This window comes from Rhyacophila brunnea, unplaced genomic scaffold (genome assembly GCF_057557595.1).
Source record: "Rhyacophila brunnea isolate RB1 unplaced genomic scaffold, BYU_Rbru_1.0 scaffold_13, whole genome shotgun sequence".
In the NCBI taxonomy this organism is placed as follows: Eukaryota; Metazoa; Arthropoda; class Insecta; order Trichoptera; family Rhyacophilidae; genus Rhyacophila; species Rhyacophila brunnea.
The window spans coordinates 28189138-28216356 of record NW_028232785.1 but is presented as its reverse complement, the minus strand read 5'-3'; the positions used below and the strand labels follow the sequence as shown (position 1 = coordinate 28216356).

The 27219-nt window shown below is 35.3% G+C and overlaps 1 protein-coding gene and 1 long non-coding RNA gene across 2 annotated transcripts; both read left to right on the top strand.

Moving 5' to 3' along the window:
* The first annotated feature begins 1151 nt into the window (after positions 1 to 1151).
* Positions 1152 to 8373, top strand: LOC147077159 (uncharacterized). The gene is made up of 3 exons (XR_015069418.1): positions 1152 to 1368; positions 4184 to 4321; positions 5777 to 8373. It is a non-coding gene; the product is annotated as an uncharacterized LOC147077159 (long non-coding RNA).
* A 4957-nt stretch (positions 8374 to 13330) lies between these two features.
* LOC147077158 (uncharacterized) lies at positions 13331 to 26533 on the top strand. Its single transcript, XM_085940724.1, has 3 exons — positions 13331 to 13518; positions 18107 to 18238; positions 23506 to 26533. Exons 1-3 carry the CDS (start codon positions 13381 to 13383, stop codon positions 25186 to 25188), a joined length of 1953 nt encoding a protein of 650 aa, XP_085796850.1. The 5' UTR covers positions 13331 to 13380; the 3' UTR covers positions 25189 to 26533.
* Positions 26534 to 27219: the final 686 nt, after the last annotated feature.

Sequence of the window (27219 nt, the reverse complement as noted above, 5' to 3'; positions counted from 1 at the left end):
TAATACACATTAATATTATAATGTACGCATGATGTTTGTACGATATACTAAATAGTTCTTACACAAAGCTCAAATTACTATCCTTGATAATATCAGAGAATAGCGTTGCTAGGATAGGTACCTACTTAACAAATAAGTGAAAAAAAATGGTTGTCAAACGACAATAATAATTAAGTTAAATTCAAAGCCAGATATAAAAACACTAATATTATTTAAACAAAATAAAGACAGGTATTCAAGACACATTCTAAAGGCAATAAACAATTACAACATGGTTGAAAATTTTTGATCGAAGTTATACGTTGACCAAAAATTAAATCAATTCAAGAATTGGCAACAATAATTGCTTATTAATATTGTCGATTTTTCCTACTACTGTATACTGTGAAAGATCATTCAGTTTAATGCACTTCATAAAAAACAAAATATATCGATGCCAGTTGTAAGAAAGATATAAACTTACAAGCAAGGCTTGCATTGGAAAGAAGGAGTAAGTATTGAAGAATTTCCATTTGTATTATTTTTAAATAAATATACTTAATAATATGTTAGTACTAAAATTTAATGTAAATGTCTTTTATTAAATGGACTTGTCTATCAATAAATTGATCCATTTTATAAGTAGGTAAATACAATTATGCTTTAATTTTTCAATCACAACAATAAGTGAAATTTGATGCGGCCACAAGACGTTTCCATAAAACTGCCAATCTCAATAAATTTTGCGGCCACATTTGAATTTCACGTGGGAACCACTGCTTTGAAGACATCTATTTAGATAGGTAAAGCGTCAATGACATTGAGCTACTTTACGAGCTGCTTGTTGGTGAATTTACAATCTGCCTGTAAAGTCGCCCAGTGTCATCATCTAACAAGCTAACAAGCAGATTGTAAACAATCTACTGAGAAAAGTTGAAAGCTGGTCAACTTTACACGCTACACCCCGGCGTGTGGTTGGCTTCTCAGCGAATGGAAACTTTTGTGTGTCATCATCACAATCGCGGTAGCTGAATCGCCCGCTTTTAAATTCGCCAACAAACAGCTTGTAAAGTAGGTCAATGTCATTGACGCTTAACTAAAAAAACAAAACACACGCATGTTCATTTTAAAAAGATGGCAACATAAATATAATCTTTATTAGTCTATGCTCTATGGCTATCGTGACGTGACGTTTCCATTATCGTTATCTCCAGCGGTCCAGCTCTCCGGTTGGCAAGATAATTTACGTAAATGGATATTAAACGCGAACCAGACGATGGTGCATCTGATACAGAGAGGAATCCTTGGTTTGATGTGCCAATAAACCCCCTAATCAGTCCGCACGGCAGCACGCAAAACGTTGCCAACGACATCGCCAACACTTTTGAGGTTAGTTTTTTTAAGAAGATTTTTGTATTTATTGAATTTTAGCGGATTATTTACTTAATACATGTGGCTGTAAACAAATAAATATAATATAAATAAACCCATATCCTTACAACACATTTCTTTGATATTTGAGTCATGAAAGGATGATAAAAAGTACTGTATAAAAAAAATGTTGCGGCATTTTGTGTAGGGACGTCACTCACATATTCAAAATATATATTATACATATAAATTATATACATATTCTTTAACACGTGTTTATTCCACATTTGTTCCCACACGAAAATGATATTTTCTTACAGTCTTACCTAGAGACAAGCCCTCCGCATGAGCCGATTTTAGTGGGTAATGTTTTACCAAGTGCATAGCCAACACGCCAGTGTTGCCATAATATAATTTATAAAAACATCGCTTGTAAAATTATAACATTTTAATAAATATTCGATATCTGGCAACACTACGACACGCAACTGTCACACATATTTTCGAATAACCCAGGAAATGGTCGCGGAGAAAGCGTGAAGGGGGCGAGGCAAGTGCGTGAAAAAGTTCGTCATGTTTTGAAGGACAAACACATGCAATAGCTCTATCTATATTTTTCTATAATCTAAGCCTAGAGAGTAAACCACTTTCCTTTATTTTCGTGTACTCTGGTGGAGAGGTTTGCGGGACATTCTCATACATTTTATCGGAATTATAGTAAAAACATCATAACTTGGCTACGATTTTATAGCGCTGTATGCAGTGTTACTGATTAAATAGCGGGGGTTGGGGGGGGGGGGTATAGATAATACATAATTGGGATAGGCCTTAAGTTAACTTCAAATTTAATTTATGGGTACCATCCGCTACCACCGCCATCTTTAGATTAATACAGCCTGAGCATAACTGTTTGCACAAGCAACGAGTGGTCCACTTTTCAGCTGTCAAAATCAGATCCCAGATTGCTTGACATATTGATTAGCCCTCTCTCGTTTCAAATTGAATTATAAAAAATTCTCAAATCAAATATTAACTCTCAGTGTTATTAATAAATAATATACATTCCTGTTATTCATCAGCTGTCAAAGTCAAGACTATTCTATGACAACATCTTCTTGGCTACGTGTTAACATGCTCCTCCCATTTTTAACCACACTTCCATTATAAACTAACAAGCTCCTCCCATTTAGTCGACAACAGCGCCCTCCTTCACGTAGCCAAGAAGATGTTGTCGTACAATATTAATAGTCCTTCACACAAAAACCGGTGGTAATATTGATTTCCAAAAAATATGTAAAAATGCATTGATCTATGCATTACATAGAAGGTGTGTTAAAGCTAGTGTATTATTTATCTTGTAACTTATCTATTCAAATCAAACCATTCCCTGTGTGAACACGACAGACGCGTCAGTATGAGCACTCTATAGAACAATGACAGGCAATGGCAGTTCATACATAGACAACAACAGGAGGGGCGGAAAAAGTAGGACCAGTCGTTGTGAATGTATCGGCTTTCTACTTGAGTCGGCAATGCCTATACCCATGGCCATACTTGAGTCGGCAATGATATGGCTGATTTAAATATTGTTTGTAATCGTCGCCGGTAAAAATGGATTTGACTGATTACATTCATTTATAAATTGCGAGCACATGTTGCTGATGTTTATTGTTTTGTGTAAATTATAAAGTTAGTGGTAATTATTTTGAGTTATTTTAGTAGAACATATTAATATTAATAACTATGTTGTGTTTAAATTTTGTAGTCGTACTGAGAAGCAACACGATGGTATAACGTTTCATAGTTTCATTGTTAAAACGGAAATGGGACGACTGGCCTCCGGACAATTGGACGCCGCACTGTCGTAGACACGTGTAGACGAGATATTTTAATCAGTTTCTATCTACTACTTAGTAGTTTGAATTCATTTTACTCTTAAGATGATGTATTCTTTATTGTGGATTGAGAATTACCATGCCTAAGGCCTTTATATAAAATAAAAAACTCTTTTTTCGTTGGAACTTAAACATATGCACGATTAAATCATTGTTTACTGCTGAATATTTACATTCTCACCAACTATTAAATCATAATATAATCATTGAAATATAAATAATAATATTGAATATATTTTTTAAGTACCTATAAATACCTAACGTCTATTTATTTTCGAATTCCGTGGCGTCCAGTTGTCCGGTGCCAAATCGTCCTAGACCCGTTAAAACGTTGACTCGCATATTATATTTTACCACGTTTTTCTTAGCTCGTATTCTTGTTTGTCCGGTGGTTTTTTATCCAGTACAAATCTTGCAATCGATTTTTGACTAACTTTTCGACCAGCTAGACATTTGAAACTTTTTGAATATATCAGAACACGATGCCAATGCATTCTTTTAATACTTTTAGCCATCTTTAAAGTAGAATTGAATTCATTTGCAGTTAAATCTGTTTTGTATGGAAAGTTATTTCAGAAAAATCCGTAAAAAGTAAAAGACTATTATTGGTTGCTAAGGGGGTCCTACAAACTAAATTAATAGTATATGCGTGCGTTACTATGGAAATCAAAATGAACATGACATTTCAGTATTCTATATTTGTTTGTTTTTTATTTACTTCGTACAAGTTTGAGCATATTGAGCATAATAATTCAACAGTTAAAAACGTTGTATATAAAAAGTTCTTTTTATATTGTAATTATTTATATTTTGTTTCCAACTATAATTAAATATTCGGTATTACGTATCCAACAAGTTCCTACATTTTTAAAATTATGTAATTTTATGTAAGTACATATATGTATTTATTATATAGTATTATTTTTATGTTTTTTCAGGTTCTCTCAACGAACCTGCCCAATATAAAGTCTGAGACTTATTTGGAAAGCGAGTTTGTTGGAGAAGCAAAACGTCCATTCACTTATGAAAATGCTGGTGCTGGTTCATCTTATTCAGAATACAATCCTGTCAATCAGGTATTTAATATTTAGGTAGCATGTTTTGATGTGAGGTATATTCAGTTGTTTATGGCCGGGTATGTCTCAGAAGCAGTAACCCAAAACTGAGGTCACCACGCACCAAAGTTTCCTTTGAGTTTATGTACATATAATTTAAATTATGACCGGATGAAAGGAATCGATAAAAGTTACATTGTGATATAAGAGGCGCTATCTAAACACTGTCATATATAGTAAAAGCACATTTGGTCCGCTTACTACTTAGTGCCCATAGAAAGATTTTTGATGCGCGTATATTAATTGTTAAATGGTTCTACTGCTCTCGTAGTCCAGTGCACAAGGTGCTTACCTTTCCTTCATGCAATCCGGGTTTGATTCCCGGTGAGGTCACAATATAGTTAAGTATGTGATTTTCTGAATACTGGGTGTTTGTGATTGGTTCACTTCTATCATTACAATTATACTGTCACATGGCTACGTGGCCTATCGTCATGCTAATAAGAATATACTATAGGTATGTTTGACTATTACTCTCTCATAGCGAAGCGGTATACACGTATGCTTATAATGTCGTGGGTCCAGGGCTCGAAATGGACCGGAACGCACCGGAGCGCCGTTCCGGGTCGTAAAGTCGGCAACATTGTCGTTCCATCTCATGGAAAAAATAATTTTACCATTTGAGCTAGAATGGCCATAATATAACAAAAAATCACACACTTGTTTTTCATAAAACACATAAAATTAGATAACTATGATGATATTTTTATAAAATTACCGAGTGCTCCGGTTCGTAAAATTCTCCATTTCGAGTGCTGCGTGGGTCCCAAGTTCGAATCGCTCTGGCAATGCACATATTGTTTCTACAATACACATTAGTGCTTGGAATCAAAGTATGGACCTAATAGGGTGAGCAAGTGGCTAACAAAAGTAAAAACATCTGTGGAGGCCCATATGATATAATTAAGATGAGACGTTATAGCCAAAAAAATGGATAAGAAATTAATATTGAATTAAATACTTATACGACATTGATGCAATGAGCAATTAACATCTTCATAAACCATTTCGCAAGATTTGAGAATGTAACATTCGATATATTGGACATCCATAACTTTTAAACACATAGAACCCACTAGAAAAGAATACGATGCCTGACGGGATTTGTCCCCGTATATCCACTGGTATCAAACAGTTATTAAGTTGGAGGACTGCAGTTTAATTGGTTTTCGGGTTCAAATCCCGTCAGGCATTGAATTTTTTTCAAATGTAATATTTTTTAGTGGGTGAGGTGTTTTCAAGTTATGTATGTTTAAAATCTTCATCTTTTGACATTTAAATATAAGTATATTAATCGATCATAATCGCACAGGAAGCGTTTATGGAAAACGTAAATTTTTAATTAGCTTGTTCACATATGTACTTGGATCCCTTTTATCCTCAGTCTTGTTAATCATTTGTTTTGATTATTTGCAGGTTTCACTCGATTTAAAATTTGAAATGGATACTGATTCAAACTACAGTAATAAAAGGTCACAAATATCAAAACAAAACATTGACAATATGGGAGCATATCAATATGACCTCAGAACATCTGACATTAATGTCAGACAGTTTGTGGTTCCTGGAAATGGTGAAATTGAACTTCACAACAATTACATTAAAGAAGAAACAGCGATTGTAACTAAAAAAGAAATTCGTCTGAAGTTGAATAGAAGTTCGTTTTATGAAAGAAATTTTGTATGTAATGTTTGTTTTACTTTTTTCTCAACCAAAACTCTTTTAAAAAACCATACATCTATGCAAGACGATTTTGCTTTACCCAATAATGAAAAAAACTGTAAAGTGAAGAAGAGATTCGGTTGCGATGAATGCAACTATACGGTTCCATTTCTCTTTCATCTAAAGAGGCATAATTGGAACGTTCATGGAGGTGAAAATTTATCACCTATTTTCCAATGGGACACTGCTGATTTTCTTCCGAAAATACACTTGTTCGATAGCTCCAGATCTGGAGCTGATCTAAAAAATGTTGGAAATAGAGAAGTAGATTTTTTTAAACTGTTCATGACCGATTCTCTAATGAATTATATAACAAATGAAACGAACAAGCAATACCAGTTTGTCAAGAATCATAGCGATGTGTTGAGTTGGCGTTTGAAACACTGGGCGGACGTGACAGTGGAAGAATTATACATATTTTTTGCTGTGTGTCTTTTAATGACATGTAATTCCAGAAACAACATTCAAGATCACTGGTCTACAGACGACTTAATGTATTCACCCATATATTCAGAAACAATGTCTCGAAATAGATTTGAAATCATTCTCCGTATGCTTAATTTTTGTGACAATACTCAGCAAAAAGAACTTGACCAGATGTTCAAAATAAGATTCGTTATTAAACATTTTCAAAACACATTTAAACAACATATGTATCCATTTATGAATATATGTGTTGATAAAAGTACGCCGTTGTTCAAGGGTAAACTGTGTTTTCGTCGGAACACTCCAGATGGGCGTTTAGGTATATATTTTTTTGTAATATCTGACTGTGCAACCGGATATATTCTAAATTTAATTGTGCACGTTGGAGAAAATACAGAATATATAACACATCTACATATGAGTGTTTCTGATAATATAGTTATGACACTTATGGAGCCGTTTTTGGACCGTGGACATACACTATATGTAGATAATGTGTGTACCAGTCCACTTTTGTTTCAAAAGTTACTTGCTCGAAAAACAAATGCTTGTGGGACTGTAAGAAAAAAACGGAAAGGGATGCCAAAGTTAAGTGAAACAATAAAGAAAGGAGAAATTAAAGTGTATCATACTGACTCTATATCAGCACAGATTTGGAAGGATACAAAGGAGATATCTATGCTGACAACTTTCCATAACGATCCAAACAAAATTACAAATCAAAATAAACCATTCATAAAACCTGAATGTATTAGAGATTATCTTAAAAATAAGAGTACAATTGACAAAGCTGAATTGCTTCTTACGAATGTAAGTTCAGCTAGAAAGGCCATGAAATGGTACAAACAAATGTTTTTCCACTTGATGGATCTTTCGTTGGTGAATGCTCATATTTTGTACTGTCAAAAAACTGGAAACCGCGTGTCGCTGGGACAGTTTCAATTGGAGGTGATACGGCAACTGATAAAACAATATAAATATGAAGTTACCTCCAAATCCATAATAAGGAAACGGAAGTTAGAATCGCCATTGCGTCTCTTGGAAAGGCATTTCATGGAGAAATTGCCTCCGACTGGGAAAACATCTGCAGCGATGGCAAGATGTGTGGTTTGTTTATCAAAAAAGTTAAGAAAAGAATCAAGGTACCGCTGCAAGAGTTGCACAGTGGCTCTCTGCATCGTACCTTGTTTTGAGATTTACCACACAGTCGAAAATTATTGATATTTCATTTTCATTGTATTTTTAATATAATATATACCTAACTAAATGAGTCGCCTCGGGTCATAACTCACACTTTGCAGTTTATTATTTTTTTGTTAAATATTCCAAGTGATTCAAAAGGCATTAACCTATATAAAGAAAGATAGTTGGCTATGAAAAGTTACTTTAAACTATGTGAAAATCGTTGACAAAGTTGACTGATGGTGTCATAGCTCAAATTTTTCATTGAGTAATAACCTAACCTAACCAAACAGAAAGCTCTATTTCTCATAGTGTACTGTGTATCTGCAGCCTTAGGAGTATTAAGAGCTTGCATAAGTAAAACGTCAAATCATCGCAATACCTTACTCAGTCGATATTCGTCAGACGCGTTTCGTCACGCAACTGCTTTGGACGTCAAATTATATCGATTTTTTGTGATGGCGGCGTGATGATATATTGTTATATCGTGTAAAGATGACTTAAAAACGTTATGCCTGTACTCGAAAAAGAAAACATGTCAATAAACATATTATTAGATATTATTACTAATATAACAATAAACATAACACTAAATGGATGCATGTTGAATGTTTATGACAAACTATGTTCCGTGTAGAACGCCTCATAAGCTCAATCCGCGCGTCGCATTGTTACGATTTTTTAGACCTTGCCTCATCTGGGGTATAGCCTTAAGGGAGTACAATACTTTTCGTCTAATTAGAAAAAACAGTTCTCTTGTTTTTTTGCGATTATCTCAAAACTCGATTTTTGGAATATGTGAGTTATGACTCTATGCAACTCAAATGCACCCTGTCACGTACCAGAATCGGAGCACTAAACAAGCACAATGTCGCGCTACTGTGCTCAGTTCATCGCACTTCCCGCCATGTAAGATCTGCAGCGAGTGGATCGCTTTTGAAGGTCGACGACGGATTTCTTACACCTTTTATCAATATTACAACCAGCTATGATGCGCAATGACAGTAGTGTAGTGAAACAATAGTTGTAGTATGAAAAGATCACATAAACTCAATTTTGAGAAAACCACATTAATATATTGTGACCTCACATGGATTGAACTCAGAGCACCGAGATGATAGCCCAGTGGCTTACGAACTGAACCAGAAGGGTACAAAATATCTCACTTTGGCAGTACAATATATACGTGAAGTGAATTTGTGAATATGTAAATCACCGGCAATCAATATTTAGGTGACAGTACTTAAATTCAGTCATCAAATATTTGCTTTAATATTCCAACGCGGGATGTTTAAAAGACAAGGCAACGCGGACGACACAAGTTGTCACTGACGATTCTATTATGACTATTAGGTCACGTGCATTCGACAGGTAACTATAGGTATCGTGTTTATCGGTATACTCAAAATGGGGAGCGTCTGAGTATCAATTATGTACCCGGAAAAGTGCGGTAGTCTACGGTTGTAGTGATGTAAGGTATAAGTGGCAGAAGATTTTGTTAACCCCGCCCTCACTTGCTGCCCTGAAAAATAATACATTGTTAGCAGTGACGTCCCGTGGGGGTAGGCAGATTGAGCGTCGCCTGAGGGCGGCAATTACTCGAAGGGCGGCAAATCGAGGAGAATCATTTGGTATAATAATATATAGAAATAGCTAAACTGAGTACTTAATAACGAATATATCTTTCATTTAAAAAAAATTCAGCTCACTGGTCGGAAACAAAATGTATTAATTAACATAAAAGGTTTAACAGGACTTTTTTTGTCGGGTTGACGATGTCTAGTTTACTTCCATTGCCCTTCGATGTCCTTGGTGACCAAAAACGACACGAGCACGGATGATATAAATATTGTATAAAAAATGGGGCGACGTTATGGCCCTGCCCAGGGGCGGCATTTTGTCTAGGGACGTCACTGATTGTTAGAGATATTTTTTTCGAAATAGACCCCAACATACCATATTACTGTATGCGCATCTTGACTAAGGGAGTCCATGCAGATTGTAGAAACGATCATACTTTTATACCTACACTATATCGTGTAGGTTTCAATTTTTATAATTGAGACTATTCACTTATGGTTATGGGTTTGTAGTTATGAAAAAATATAATAATTTATAATAAGGTTTAATAATATATATTTTAATCTACCAATTAATAGTATAATGCAATAACATAATTATGTTTTATGTAGTAAGAATGCAATATCGATAATCTAGTTCTATCGGGAAACTCAAAATTTCAAGGTTTTGAGTTAATAATGGCCATTTGATGTAAAAAGGTATTTTCTTTATCATCACCATCAGTAGCCTGAATCTATCCACAGCTACATGTAGACCTCTCCAAGCTGATTCCACTTCTCTCAGTTCTATGAATGGCTTTGGTGATTAGATATCATTGCGAAGGGTGGAGGTAGGCTGAAGATCCGTGCACACTAAACTTTGTCAGTTATTCGTATTTGTTTTTATTGAACTTAGACTACAATTATTTACAGTTGTTATTGGTTCATTTTTAAAAATCAATTAAACCTTGTATAAACCAAACCATAATAGTTTTGTTATATTATGGGCGATTCGACAAAATAGTGCACACCTTTTCATTCATACTTATTTGTTTTCGTTAAGAACACATATTACACTTAGTGTTTCAAAATCCATTAAGCCCTGCCAGCGCCATATTTAGACTAAAAAGCATGAGCATATCTTTTTGCACAAGCAACAAGTGGTTCACTATTAACTATCAGTGTTATTTGATTTAAATAAGATACATTCCTGTTATTCATCAGCTGTCAAAGTCAGGCTAGTCCTTCACACAAAAATCGGTGGTAATATCAATTCCAAAAAATATGTATTGATCTATGCATTACATTAATATAGAAGGTGTGTTAATGCTAGTGTATTATATATCATGTAACTCATCTATCCAAATCAAACCATTCCCTGTGTGAACACGACAGACGCGTCAGTATGAGCACTCTATAGAACAATGACAGGTCATCCTTAGACAACAACGGGAGGGCCGGAAAAAGTAGGACCAGTCGGCTTTCTATTTGAGTCCACAATGGCCCTGCCTAAACCAAACCATAGTATATAACAAATATTATTTTATCTGTAAAATATCCAAAATCATGTATGGTTTAATTGCATAATTTTGGATATTTTATAGATGAACGACTATTTTTGTTCACTATTATCAATTTAAAAAAAAACTAACCAACACCACCGGTGAATTGTACACCTACTTAGTTTAATTTTAATTAAGTTAAATACATAATATAAACTAAAATATTTTACATAAAAACTATTTATTTTTATATAGGTTAGATGACTATTTTCAGTAGAACACAATATTTGTGACTTATAACGTTTTCGAAAAACAATTTCATTTAATTATTTATAGTAGAGATGTAGCATTTTAAAGAACGTCTTTTTTTATTTGGTATTCTTACATGAATGTATATGTACATAAATTTAATGTAAAAAAAAGTCGTTTCATGTTATAATACATTGTGCATTACAGGTCTTCAAAATATTCTTCGTGAATATATACAGTTATAACAGAGGTTGGAGCGGACCATTTTTCGAGTTGCTCTGCTCTAGGACCCAATATTTGCTCCAGAGTCTGCTCTGCCAGCGGTAAAAAGTTTTTTTTAATTCGTATTATATGTACAAAAAAGGTTAAAAAAAAGTAGTTTTAAAATAATCGTCATTTTCATTATTAATACTAATAAACAAAATAATCTTGAGCAAATCGTCTTTCATTTGCCTTTTCTGTCAAACAAATTAGGTTATTTATCACTCGGAAGTGTTGCCGTATTTTAAATAATTCCAGTGTTGCATATAATATTTTCATTAGATTTAAGGACGAAATTTTAATAATAATAATAAAAAAAACATCCGGAGCAAATTTATTATTATTCCGACCATGTCCACTTGTTCAACCTATTCGGTTCAAACTCTGACTCATAGACAAATTTAAAAAAATGCGTACTTGCCAGACCCAGGATTCGAACGTAGGACCCATAGCGTAATAATAGGCCGACGCTTAAGCCGCGTGGCCATCGGGGGTAAAAAATATCTTTAGTCAGGAACTAAAAGAACTTCTGAAAAAATAGATGTCACTAAAAGTACTGAATTAAAATTCAATCTTTATGCTACATGATGCACTAAAGGGATTTATCCAGTTTAATTATAATTATTATGTTCTCATTTGAAAATAAAATGTTATTACCTATCTCAAAATGCATTTTATTTTAACCCTCCCGTTATTGTGATGTCACCTTACCGAACCCAGCCCAATAAACTGCAAATAAATATTTCATTTAATAATATGCACTTCGTCATTTTCATATTTCGGCTATAATCATCAGTATTACATAAATATAATTGATCGAAATCTGTCTGATTCAGCGCTTGAAATGGAATATTTCACCAACCGGAGCACTCAAAATTTTCTGAAGGTATTATCATAGTTATTATAATATTGTATGTGTATTTTATAGAAATAAGTAAATCAGTAAACTCTTCCGTGTGAACTGACATATGAGCATTTTCCGCAGGCCGAAAGAATACTTACGTGTCGGGTTTCATTCGTAAATAGTGCATTTCCGCCACTGTGTCGTGAGAAATCCATTGTTGGATTGATAACATTTGTGTCATAGTCAAATTTCGCAGACAAATTTCTGAGAAATAATCAACGGTGTGGGAACTGACAGCGGTCAATCAACTACGCCGTGTCTGATATTTTCTTTGTCTCCTTTCAATATAAAAACAGATGTTACAATCCAACAATGGACTAGTACCTTAAATTCGTTCAACCTAATCACACGCTTCTCGCTTCGATGCAAGAGTGATTTTCATTACAAACACAATCTTCGTAAATCTAATTTGTAAACTTCGCATTGTAACAAACTGTAATTTGAACTTGTATTTTGTGGTTAAGGGATAATAAATTTGGGGCTACTTTCATACGCATCAAAACCTTCTGTTTCTATTCATTATCTACCCCTCATCACACCATCCCTTACCTCAGAAGCAAGGACACACGGTGGAAACCCAAAAATCTTCTACGATGTCTTATTTTTTCTTTTTGTACATGACGTCTAGGTATTTCTGCAATACCTAGACCTATAGTTACCTACGTACCTCTTTTCCGACCATTTCCGATCATAATATGGGCGACTTCCACAGAGTACAGATTTTGTTTTTACGAAAAATGGATGTCGCCACTTGCTCAACCTATTAGGTCCATACCCTGACTCACACACCAATTAAAAAAACAATTTGTGTACTTGCCAGACCCAGGATTCGAACCTGGGACCCACGGCGTTATAGTCCAACGCTTAAGCCGCGCGGCCACCGTGGGTGTCAACGTGCCTAGGTATGTTAAACTTCATATTTTTGATAACCAAAACCAAAGGTACCTACATACCTCAGATCACTACTACCAAATAAAAGAGGCCGCGTTTAATTGGTTCACTTTGAACCAATTCCAGAGTGAAGAATATAATATATAGACGTTTTATATTGCCTAATCTAAGTTTTTATTCCTAAAATAATACAAAGTTCAATTCATTATGGTCAATCAAATAATTGCAACAAGGAATATTATTATCTGTATTTTGGCAACACCTATTTACAACAGAATAGAAAGTTGTCCTGTCATACTTACAATTTTTAACACCTACTCAAAAATGGAAGTCAAGCGCGAGTATGAAGACCAATCTGATACCGAAGACAAGTTTGATGTAACAACTAGCCATCAGAACAGCCCTGACACGCGCACCTATATAAAACAAGAGAACACAGACGATTTCAGTAGCGATTTTGAGGTTAGTTTTTATGTTTATTAATCACCGTCTTCAGTGACGTCTCTAGACAAAATGCAGCCCCTAGGCAGCGCTAAAATGCCACCCCATTTTTTATACAGTATTTTTCATCATCCTATCACGTCTCCAATATCTAAGAAATGTGTTGTATGGATACATTAAGATCAAAAAACATACCACCAAAACATACAAAAATAAATTTAAATATAAAGAGTAAACATCATATAAGTTAAACGTTTACACAAAATCACCAGAGCTGGGGCCTTATGTTAGAACTTGCGAGTTGTAGTCGCCCGGTCGACATGACGTCATATGACATCATTGTGACGTACTACCGGAGTGATAATAGCATTCGAGAAAATAACACTAAGTAGTCAAATACTGGCGTTATTCCTTTTCCCCCATACACAAATAGGTGTTTCAGCATAATAATATCTATGGTGAGCAGTGTGTTGGGCGGCTTGCCTCGAGCGTGTATTGGCTTACGTCACAATTACGTCATGTCGTCGGGTGACTTTATATCACCAGTTATAACATAGGCCTGCTGAGGTCTTATTTGGTTGATGTTTCTGACACATTTGGTTTGTACCATTCAGCAATATACATATTTATTATTTTTACAGCATTTTTACTATGCTATTTTTTTAAAATATTAATAACCATGCCCTTGCTTTTTCGTACAAGGTGGTTGGGTGGGTTAGTTGCATTGATGTGGGGCTAATTAGGTTCTTCCTTTTATATTTTTAATTTTATTTTTGGCCAGGATTAAATATTTTGTGTAGTGTTCTTGTGTTGTTCTATTGCTTAGTACTGCGTGAGGCGTTTGGAGGTCAATTTCATGATTATGCTATCTACATCGAGTCCTGAGAGTCCATCGCTGCCTTTCTAGTATAATGCAGTCGTTGATGACATGCCACACAGTTTGAGATGTGTTGCCGTCTCATGGACAACAGTCATCATCCCAAAATTTAAATCTTTTTAGATAAGCTCGCACCGCTCCGTGGCCTGTTAGTATCTGTATGAGTTCGTGTGATATTTTTATGTTCCTAGCAAGAGTGATGGCAGAGTTTATGTTTGGAATAAATTTCTGCGTAATTGATCCTATGTGTATGTGTATCTGTGGTTCCATAGCTCTATTGTGTCTTCGTTTAGTTTTTGTTTTGCGTGACTTAGAGTGAAGGGTGTGTAGGTTGAAGGTCTTTTATCTGTTGTGGCTTGTTTAGCGTATTTATCAGCTTCCTCCTTTCCGGCTATCCCTGTATGACTTCTTATCCTGAAGAATCTAGGGTTTGTTCTTATCATTCGAAGCTTTGTTGATAGTGTTAAAATGTCCCTTACTAGTGGGTGTTTACTATGCTATTATGTACAACGCATAAATAAAATAAGTTTAGCTATATACACCAAATGATTCTCCTCGATTTGCCGCCCTTCGAGTAACTGCCGCCCTCAAGTGACGCTCAATCTGCCTAACCCTACGGGACGTCACTGACCGTCCTGCAATTTTAGCGGAATGACAAGTTACTATAATGTACACATAATATCGAGGGTTTACTGACAGAACGCATTATTTCAGTTTTTGCTGTTTTTCTGTTTTAAATCCCAAAATGTATACAATTTTACGTTCTACGTCCTGGTAAAACGCACAAAGGCATTGGATATAATGGTGAGAAAATAGAAACATTATTAAATCATATTATTTTTTTATTCTGATAGAAAGCATGATAATGACCTAATGCGTTCTGCGTATACAAAATACAGGACTTGTAACATGTCGTATATTGTGTTTGCCGTAAAGGTTAGTCTTTATAATGTAAAAAAAACTTGTTTTAATGAGTTAATGCATTCTGTCAGTATACCATCGCTATATCTATATACACCAAATGATTCTCCTCGATTTGCCGCCCTTCGAGTAACTGCCGCCCTCAAGTGACGCTCAATCTGCCTAACCCCACGGGACCTCACTGACTGTCCTGCAATTTTTGTGGAATAACAATGACAAGTTACTATAATGTGCACATATTATTATGTTAATATATTTTTCAAATTGTATAGAACATACGAGGATGTCAAATTCTTTATCAAAATATGATCTTTCATCATAAGTACAATAATTAGACAACTAGCTACGATTCACAGTTTTATTAACTATATTGTTATTATGAAATTATGCCGCAGAGGTGGCCATGAGTTTTTATATTTTTTTTTTTTACGAAAACAGTTTATTGAATGTACCTAGTATCATTTCCCTCCATTTTGGTAAGTGAATAGCAAACTGTCACTTTTATTTTGTTGTCTGGTTTTTCGTCTGGATTCGGGATGTGGAGGCGAATAAATAACACACCGGAATTGTTTTGGAAATGGCAAGGTATATTTAAGTTAATATATTCTAAATGGTTACATTTTTATACAAATTCGTTTCGATTTAATTTTGACGGATAGCGAGGTTAACACTGCTTACTGCGTTGCTGTCAAAAACGCTGCTCCCGCTAAAACCAACGGTCACTTGAGAGCCGTACAAAATACGGCGTTGCCATTCGTATTTTTTTTAACGCTATTCAGACAATGTTGCCGGCAGATATTTAACACTATTTAATTATTTTCGCAATCAGCCGTTACTATTTGTTGGATTTGATACCGATTCGGGCCTCTCCAGATACACAAAGACATTCCCAAATGGGTACCATACGGGGGTGTCAAACTAGATATATAAATACATTTTTCTGTCGGCGCATCGGCTTTTCTTTTCCATACATTTTGATGCACCATTATCACAAACTAAGATTATATGAGGTAATCTTAGGTTGGTGTAGGTTAGATTTGGTTAGTTTATGTTAGGTTAGGTTTGGTTTGGTCAGCGCCATCTTTAGATTAATAAAGCCTGAGTATATCTTTTTGCACAAACAACGAGTGGTCTACTGTTCAGCTGTCAAAATTATATCCCAGATTGCTTGACATATTGATTCACCCTTTCTCATTTCAAATTGAATTGTAAAAAAATCTCAAATCAAATATATTAATAAATTGTAAATAATATACATTCCTGTTATTCATTAGCTGTCAAAGTTAGGGTAGTCCTTCACACAAAAATCGGTGGTAATATCGATTTCCATAAAATATTAAGCATTGATCTATGCATTACATTTGTAGAAGGTGTGTTAATGCTAGTGTATTATTTATCATGTAACTTATCTATTCAAATCAAACCATTACCTGTGTGAACACGACAGACGCGTCAGCATAAGCACTCTATCGAAAAATGACAGGTCATTCTTAGACAACAATGGGAGAGGCGGGAAGTAAATTTGCGCCCAATGTTTTTGAAGAAGTGCGCTGGCCGTAGATGTCTGTTTCTGGCATCCGCTGACTGAATTCAAAATCCTTAAATTAAAAAAAAAAAAAAATCAGATGGAAATCTCGATGACTATGTTGCAGTGGCGAAAGGTGGAGGTAGGCTGTTAAGATTCAACCTAAATAGTACACGCTAAACTTTGTCAGTCATACTTATTTGTTTTCATTAAACTTCTCTTCTTCTTCTTCCACGGCGCTACATCCCGGGGTGGAATTTGGCCTCCTCCAAAACCGCTCTCCACTCACTCCGGTCTCTCGCCACACTTCTCCAGTTACCGGGACTTCCTATATGAAGCCAGTCCACTTCTACGGCGTCAGCCCATCTCCTTCTTGGACGGCCTCTGGGTCTCTTCCGTTGGGGTAGCCACTTCGTCATGATCCTTCGCGCTCTAACTTCAGGCATTCTCTCCACATGTCCCGCCCATCGTAGTTTTTGGGACTTACAGTACCTTATGATTGTTTGCTGTTCAATCCTTCTTCCAATTCGTGATTCATTTTTATTCTGTAGTTCCAATTTTCCTACATGATTCCAAAGATTTTGCGGAGTATTTTGCGCTCGAAGACAGCTAATTTGTTTTCCTCGTTTTGAGTTAAGCACCAAGTCTCACAGCCGTAAGTGACCACTGGCCTTATAATTGTTTTATATATTAGAAGTGTTTTCGTTAAACTAAGAATACAAATTACAGCTGGTACACATTAGTTAGTTATTAAAATTCAGTTAAACCTTCCCTAAACCAAATCACCATAGTGAAAGTAAGCTGTGGAGATCTGACAAGATTAGTATATTTTTTTTTAAATTCTTACCTAAACTAAACCATAATAGATAAAAATATATTGTTCTTTTCATAATATATTTAAAATTATGTATGACTTAATGGCATATTTTATATTTTTTTAATACATATAAGTCAACAAACACAATCTGAAATTTGTAGTCTTAGTTCAACGAAAATGAATACATCGTATATTACGTCATATGTCATATTATGACTGACAATTTAATGTGCACTATTGCCACTGCATTACAACATTGGGTTACCTTCCACTCAACAGAGAGCAAAGGACCAGTCGTTGTTAATGTATCGGATTTCTATTTGAGTCGGCAATGGTTTGGTCTAAAAAGAAAGTTGTAAAATCTCATTGCCACATCTACAGCAAATTTACCTTGTTATAAAATACTCGAACTACAACTAATATTGTTATGCAATTACATAAATCAAAAAATGTATGATGTTTATTTCAGTATTCAGAAACGCTTCTCACTGATATTAAACCCGAGGTTAAATGCGAGTTTATTCATGACGCAATAAACTCATTCCATGACGAAGGCCCTACACCCGGATGTTCGCATTCAGATTACAAACCAGTACAGCAGGTAATTAATTGTATACTTATGTGATATTGTCTTCCTTTGGCTACGTCTCCTATCATAGCTTTGTGACCAAGTTGCAACAGGTGCATCTACTTATTCTACATATATACGTTTCGTACAACTATTTCACTTATTTATCTGAGGAAGTGAGAGTAGGTGTATTAGCTACAGTATTTCATTGTAAAATCTGCCTTTGATGACGACCAATCGACCTATTTCGACTGACTTTCGCGGCTTAAGCGTTGGACTATCACGCCGTGGGACTCAGGTTCGAATCCTGGGTCTGGCAAGTACACATATTGTTTTTCAATTTGTGTGTGACTCAGGGTATGGACCTAATAGGTTGAGCAAGTGGCTGGCATCCATTTCTCGTAAAAAACAAAAAATCTGTTAATACAAACCTCTACTCTGTGGAGGCCCATATGATCCTATTAGGATCGGACATGATCAAAAAAAAAATGACCAATTATGTCAGAAAAGTATTCAACTTTTATTATAACAATATAGTGTCTGTACACGTTCATGGATTTTCTGGCAGCAATAATTCGTATTTAGTAGGTACTTACCACGTTTACACGTGCATGGAATTACTGTGCACAGTAAGAAAGTGTAAGGAGAAACATGTATTATCCTGCAGTTGGCAAGATTGCGTGCATGAATCGAACAAGTTTGGAAGCTTCAGAATTGTTCTGATTTTTTATGCGCAAGTTAGATCTGTGCCGGCGCAGTAGAAGGATAATGGCGAACCTGCCGGTAAAAAAACGAATTACTCATTTTGACGTTAACCGATTTTCAATACGTCCTGTCAAAATAGTAAGTACTATATGACAACATCGCGTCTAGCTTAGGTACTCTTGAAGAATGAAATTGGAGAGACAGTCAGCACTTTTACGTGTAAACAGTTATTGTAATGATATTTTAAAGTAAGCACTATTGCCGACAGTAAATCCATGCACGTGTACAGGCGCTATTAATCTATCGTGACAAAAATGCTGACTGCCTCTCCAATTCATTCTTTAAGAGTGAGCGAGACGCGATGTAGTCATTTTATGGTACTATTTCGTACTATTTGACAGGTAATGAAAATCGGTCAACCTGAAAATTCATTCGTAGTTCGTTTTTCTGCCGGTAAGTTCGCCATTATCGTTTTACTGCGCAGGTGCAGATCGAAAAAAATCCCTAATGTCGCATGAAAATTCCGTAGCTTCCAAACTTTTTTGATTCATGCATGCAATCTTGCCAACTGCGGGGTAATACATGTTAATATTACAGGGTATAACACCCCGTTTACACGTGCATGGATTTACTGTTGACAGTAAGTATTATCGCGCCCATAACAAGAAACTGTATGGGTAAACATGTTTTATCCTGCAGTTGGCAAGAATGCATGCATGAATCAAAAAAGTTCGAAAGCATCTGAATTTTCATGCGACACTTGACGACTTTTCGATCTGCGTCTGCGCAGTAGAACGATAGTGGTTAACCTTCTGCAAGAAAACGAATTATGAATGAATTGTGAGGTTAACTGATTTTCACTGCCTATCAAATAGTACCTACCATAAAATAAAATCATCACGCACTCTTGAAGAATGAGATTGGAGAGATAGTCAGCACTTTTGCACAGGCGCTATTATGGTATGTAGCATAATAAGCGTAGGTTCTGCATGTCTAACATTGTTGATGGTGGGTACCTAACAATATTCTAAAGCAAGGTTAGCGAAACTTTTAACATACGCGTGCTAAAATTTCCTAAACGTATTCAAAAAATATATATTTTAATATTATTTATCAACTGTCTGACGTGCCGACCAGTTCTAATGAAAAAAATAGTTTTTAAAAATTCTATTAAAAAATGATATTCTAGATACTGTCATATATCCATTTAACATGGGGATCAGGAAGGATGGGATGAGGATGGAGGATGTAGGATAGGGATAGGTTGGGGATATGGGATAGGGATAGGTTGGGGATGTAGGGAAAGGGATATAGGGATGGAGGATAGGGATATGGGATGGGGATAGGGATAAGCATGAGACTCGGGGACATTGGATGCAGGGTCGTGGATGGTTTGTCTTATTACCTCTAAGACCTCAGTTACCTGTCCGGTTACTATACTCATTCGTTGGATGTTCCTGTATAATAATAAATTACATAATGAATATGGAATAAATATAAATATCTCGGATTTGAGCGCCACTCTATGATGATGCATAGAGACAATAGTGAAGGATAATTAAATGAAAAGCAAGTAGAGAAATTGCAACAATTGTATATAATAAATAAGATAACTTGCGGGCTACAGTGTATAAAAATGTATAATTACTTAAGTGAATCACGAGCACCTAAAGCGATACAATATTTAGATAAATTAGAACAAAAACCCAAAAGCTAATTCGGTCGGTGGACCGTAACATAAAATGACAATAAATACCGATTACACAAAAGGCTCTCCAGCCTTTTCGCTGCCCTCGATTCCTTCCAGGACGGAATCGAGGAGTGCGTCTTCAAACGTGTGGGGAACGTGGAGTTCCTCCGATCTCCTGGCGTGGGGGGGACGTCCTTCAGATGGCCATCGTCCACGTCTCCAAAACGTCAGGAAATCGAAAGCCCTGTGCCCAGGGTCCGAGGCGCGGAACTGGCCAAGACGTCTGCTTCCTTCGAACGATCAGGACTGAGAGCTCGACTCCTGCTTCGCCTTTGTGTAAAAAGCCCGCTAGCTCCGATAGCGCCGGAAATAGTGTCACGAACTCCGTACAAACTATCCCGTGCGCAGGCGCGATCCGGTCGTACTTTTGCGTAGTGTTGCCCTCGTAAAGACTTCCTTGACTTAGTGTGTTATGTTATAAAATAACATGACAATACCACTCACAGGCATAGCGCACATATTCGGTACTTTATCTCTTTTTCAATTACGTCATACATTTCGGTCCACCAATTTTGAAACTGTCTGCCAGAGTTAGGTACTTGACAAATTTCATCAAGTTGTTGTTTCTTATTTGGTGCAGTCATTTTTGTGGGTGGAAATTAAATTGTTTTATCTACTTAGTTTGGTTCTTTACGCACAAATAGACATCAGAATCGCTTCGATCAGATGAGGCATTTTCTCGCTACAGTGGTCTCAAGCATTGTAAATTGATCAAATGTATAGGTTCGCGGTTCGGTATTCCCGGACGCCTGATGGTGTTAGTGCGATGATATTATTATATATGACGCATAAAGCCTCAATGCGATCTGTCATTTATTATTATTATAGGTTTTTTTCTTTTCAAAGGGTTCCATGCTAGACTTGAACATTTAACTGGTGGCACGCGTGGCATAGGTTCGCCATCACTGCAAAGGATATAGTTTTACGCGACATGAAGTTCAATAAGAAAAGCGTCAACCCAAATATTTTGGTCATGAATCATCAAGCCATTCGTTACTCTGAATATTCTTTGCGGCAATCTCTTTCTCTTTCTGAAGTCTTTCGTGAATAGTGTTGGTTTAGCCCAAGACTAGTAGTTTCATTTCATTACGCGTCCTGTTTCCTCAACGAAAGGGTCTCTTGATTTTTGTTAGGGTTTCCTCGTTTGAGCCATATCATTTTCATTTTTGTCACCAGAGTCTCGCCTTTCACCCTTTATCAGCTTTTCTGTATATATATTTTTGGCTTGTGATTTTCTATACCTACCCATTTATATTGTCATTATCGTCATCAACCTCTATCAATCCAATGCTGGATGAAGGCTTATTGAAACTGACTCCATACCTTTGGGTCTTATAAATTCCTATTGTAATCAGAATTTCTCTATTCCTCTCAGATATATGCATTGCTTCATTAATGATCAACATTTTATTCGATATGAATGTCCGGGAAACTATATTGTTTAATGCTGAAATTTTATTTGAAAGTTGATTTTTTAAATATTATTCAAAGGTTGCAAAGCATTTATTTTTTTAGACAATGAAACAAAAAAATGTTTTATAATATTTTTTAACATGTTAACCTTAATTACATTACCTATCTAAATAGGGCCAGCAGAAGATTAATATTCATGTTAACCCAATCAATACCGGCAAGTTTTCTTTCAAATATTGGATCGCTAATTATGTTAATTTATATTGCTTTATATTCGAATGATTGAGATGTATATTTTTTATCATATTTAAATGCACGTGATTTAACTAAACAGAATATACCTACACAAATATAATTGTATCAAAATATCAGTGGCAGCAATCGGCGAATGCCAGCTGTTCTGCTTGTTCTAGCAGCCTGAGGTGGTGTCAGGCGACATTCTGAAGACCAGACTCTAGAATAGACTACGCAAAGACTACATATTTATAATTTCAGTGACGAACTGCAAATCGTAAACTAAGAAATCAACGAAATGTCAAATTGTCTAAGGTGAATGCAAATCCATATCGAAGGGGAAACTTTGGCGCCGTCTAGTCATATTTCACAATTTTATTAAAATCCAACACCATGTTACCATGACGCTAAGCTGTCTGCAAGGCCTTGCGATACGGCTAGCTGTCGCCAGCTGGCTCTTCTAGTATTTATAAATACGTTAATATGAAGTAAACCACATTTTTTATAAGAAGGTACTCTTAAATAAACACCTAGTATAGAGTCTTCGCCACTCATATATATATATATTATATATATGCAAAATTGATAAGTTGAAGTCTCATGGCCGCCGTCGTGGCGCTGCGAACTATGTTAATTTTGCAGTTCTCGAACCATTGCTTATAACAATTAACTGTCAAAAAACTAATCTATCTAACTAATCTATAAATATCTAATCTAAACTAAACTAATCTATATTATATCTAATCTATAGTAACCTAAAAGAGGCTATCTAGTCTACGAGCTCTTACAAGTTGGTTCCGGCCGACAAAAAAAATTTGCTGACAACAGTGTCGCCTCGATATATGCCATTGGATTCGATCAATATATAAAGGAGGTATTTCTACCTACTTTATCACTCAGCACTCAGTCAATCAACGTAACCACGACCATCGGGTAATCGCTTTACCCTGTCCGATCGGTCTAGTAACTTCCTCGAAATAACATCATTGAATTGTACTTGTAACAATGTCTGTAAATATTATTTATTGTTGGGGATTAATAAATGGGGTATAATTTGTAATCACAAAACCAAGCCTTCTCATTCTTGGAGTCAACCAAACCTACCTCTTCTCACCATATTCCTACCAATATCTATATTAGGGAACACAATTTATTTAAATATATTTTAACCGAATAGATATACCATTTTTTTTTGTAGATTTCTACTCAGCAATGTTATACAGGACATCACAATAAACAACAACTGGGCATCTTTAGTAAAAATACAGCTGACAAAGAACCGACGAACAACAATCAAACCGTCAAACAGGAAGTTACATATTTTCCAAGTAACAATATTTGCAATGATTGTGGGTCAATGTTTGAATCTGTAAATCATCTAAATAGTCACTTAATTTTGTGTATCAAGTCGCAGGATCTTACGCCAAACAAGACGCACACTGGTGAACAACTCTATGAATGCGATGTTCGCTCAAATCTAAATTCGCAGGTTGATCTGGACAAGATTGATGAAACATCACATGAATGCGACGTGTGTTTTGAAAAATTCACGAAAAGCGTTGATCTCAAAGCACACAAAATGACACATACCAGTGGAAGGCCATATCAATGCGATGTGTGTTTTAAAAATTTTCTGCAATATCATCATCTCAAAACACATAAAATGTCACATGATGGTGAAAAACCACATCAATGCGATGTGTGTTTAAAAAAATTTATCCGATCTGGTCACCTAAAAAAACATAAAATGGCACACGATGGTGTGAAACCATATCAATGCGATGTTTGTTTACAAAAATACACACGAATTGATTATCTCAAGAGACATAAAATGACGCATACTGATGAAAAATCACTTCAATGCAATGTATGTTTTGAAAATTTCACAGAAATTGGTAATCTCAATACACATAAAATGACACATATCAGTGAAAGGCCATATCAATGCGATGTGTGTTTTAAAAAATTTCTGCGGTCTCATCATCTCAAAACACATAAAATGTCACACGATGGTGTAAAACCACATCAATGCGATGTTTGCTTTAAAAAATTTGTCCGATCTGGTCATCTAAAAAAACATAAATTGACACATGATGGTGTAAAACCACATCAATGCGATCTGTGTTTAAAAAAATTCACACGAATTGATATTCTCAAGAGACATAAAATGACGCATTCTGGTGAAAAATCACATCAATGCGACGTGTGTTTTGAAAAATTCCTGCAAATTAGTACACTCAAAAGACATCAATTGATACATACCGGTGAAAAACCACATCAATGCGATGTGTGTCTTAAAAATTTTCTGCGACCTGGTGCACTCAAAACACATAAAATGACACATATTGCTGAAAAACCGCATCAATGCGATGTGTGTTTCAAAAAATTTATACGAATGTATGCTTTGACGAAACATAAAATGATACATACTGGTGAAAAACCACATCAATGCGACGTGTGTTTTAAAACTTTCATACGTATTGATGTTCTCGTTAAACATAAAATGACACATACTGGTGAAAAACCGTATCAATGTGATGTGTGTTTAAAAAAATTTCTGCGATCTGGACATCTCAAAACACATAAAATGGCACATTTTGGTGAAAAACCACATCAATGCGATGTATGTTCTAAAAAATTTCTACGAATTGATAATCTCAACATACATAAAAAGATACATACTGGTGAAAAACCACGTCAATGCGATGTATGTTCTAAAAAATTCTTACGAATTACTGATCTCAAACATCATAAAATGACGCATACTGGTGAAAAACCATATCAATGCGATGTTTGTCCTAAAAAATTTCTGCGATCTAGTCGCCTTAAAACACATAAATTGTCACATATTGGTGAAAACCCTCATCAATCCGATATGTGATTAGATACAAAATGACACACTTGTCAAAAATACGATGTGTGTATATTACAGATTCATGTTAATTTGTATTTTAAAAACACATAAAATGACACATACTGGTGAAAGACGACAGCAATTCGATGTGGATAATAAAATGATTTTCTTATTTTATATTGAATTACCACTTTTTTATAATACGTTACGAACTTCAACTCAGCTACATCGTATATGTAACCTTATTGTTGTAATACTTTTCAGTATTATCTACAAATATACATTCTTGTTATTCATTTATCAAAATCAGGCTTCTCCTTCATACATATTTGGTACCGTGTATTGATTTAAAAAAAATATCTAATGTAATATTGACCAATGCTATACCCGGGCGTTAATCGTTTACTGACGTCCACCCTAGAATATAAAGACCGCATAAACATTTAACCTAATCCATTAGTCACTTGGATAAACAAACCGTATGCCTAAACTGCTTAATTGGGTAAAATAATTATATTAAAGAATTAAGCTGTATTTATTATTATCATGCACGTAGCGCACTATCACGTGTCGTCAAAGTAAGCTCTCGCTACGGGAAAAAAGTATGTAATGTCGTTTTTCTTGGTGCTTAAAATGTTATCAGACTGATGCTTCCATCCCGTAGCACATTTTGAACCTTTAAATGAACATAGTCAGTTAGCAAAATCTGCCGAAATCATCATAACAACAATGAGGTCACCACGCACGTTCCGCACTGCATCAACACCCGCATGACTCAATAAACATTTTTTATCATTTCTACATGCTTACACATTTTCGACTCAAAATCGCGTGTTTTTTTTATTTTTAGAGTTGGCAATATGTATTTTGCATAAGAATGTTGTCTATTATCTATGGTCTGGAGGTCGGATCCTATTGAAAATATTATTTATGGATTTAATATAGCAAGTAATTTTAACGTACCCACGCACACGTTGAAACTGCTAAAATTAATTGAAATTAGCATGAATAATAAATAATAATCCAAAATATATCAAAGTTGGCACACTCTACATTGAATTTATAGAGATGGTGATCGTTAAAAATATTCTGCAACGAAACCATAGACTAAATTTGTCGCCGTGACGGTACGCGACGTGCATCATAATATATTCATAGCTTAAGTCACGTCAAAATATGTTTTCGAAGCTGTCAGTATAAAACAGGGATGGAATAACCTGGTAAAGTGGTATGAAAGACGATAAACGAGATCTTCAGTTTTTTTTAATTTGATAAGTTAGAATATAAGATTGTACATACCTAACGATGTAAATAACTGTAAATAGACATTGCTACTCAGATGAAAAAACTCTCCTGTGTGAATTCTCTTCAGGTCTGGCATTTTTATGTGTGACGAAAGACATTGTGGGGATTTGTGTTGCTAATTATAATATTAGCAAAAAGTATAAAATTAATAACACAAAACCTAATTCGATAACTCCGCGCAGAGTTAAATTTATTGTAGATGTAATAACATAATTCTAATTCTACTATTTTTTTTTATTTTAAGGAGTTTTAGATTTCGCGTGGCACTGTGGGGTTATGGGTTGATTAATTTTTATATTACTGGTTATTACGAGATTAATTTTTATTAAGTTTCACTATATCACTGATGGGTCACTGTTAAGGATGGTTAGATGAATAATTTTTAACATAACGCTAAGGAGGTACACTGACTTGTAAGGGTTGAAACAAGCGGGGTCTATATTGTAATGTTTAGCCCTCACCGGGTAGCGGGCCAGGTGTTGTATGTATACCAGAATGTTCTTTGTTCTTTAGGTTTTCACAGAATCCCGTTACTCGGGATCGAGGCGACCTTGGCTTGGCCAGTGCCTGACTAGCAGGTAGTCTAAAATTATTTGTGCTCGTCCACGTAACTCGCTTCTTTTCGAATTGTTTTCGGTAATATTGTTTAATAATATTATCAGGGGCACTGTTTACTGTAAGTACTTGTTTTCACGCAGTCCTTACACAAAAATATTGTGAAAAGAATTTTCCTTTGCCAGATTTTAGTTTTGC

Coding starts and splice junctions, on each gene's coding strand:
- LOC147077158 (XM_085940724.1), top strand. CDS start 13,381: ATGGAAGTCAAGCGCGAGTATGAAGACCAATCTGATACCGAAGACAAG. Junction 13,519..18,106: donor ATTTCAGTAGCGATTTTGAG/GTTAGTTTTTAT, acceptor TGTTTATTTCAG/TATTCAGAAACGCTTCTCAC. Junction 18,239..23,505: donor ATTACAAACCAGTACAGCAG/GTAATTAATTGT, acceptor TTTTTTTTGTAG/ATTTCTACTCAGCAATGTTA.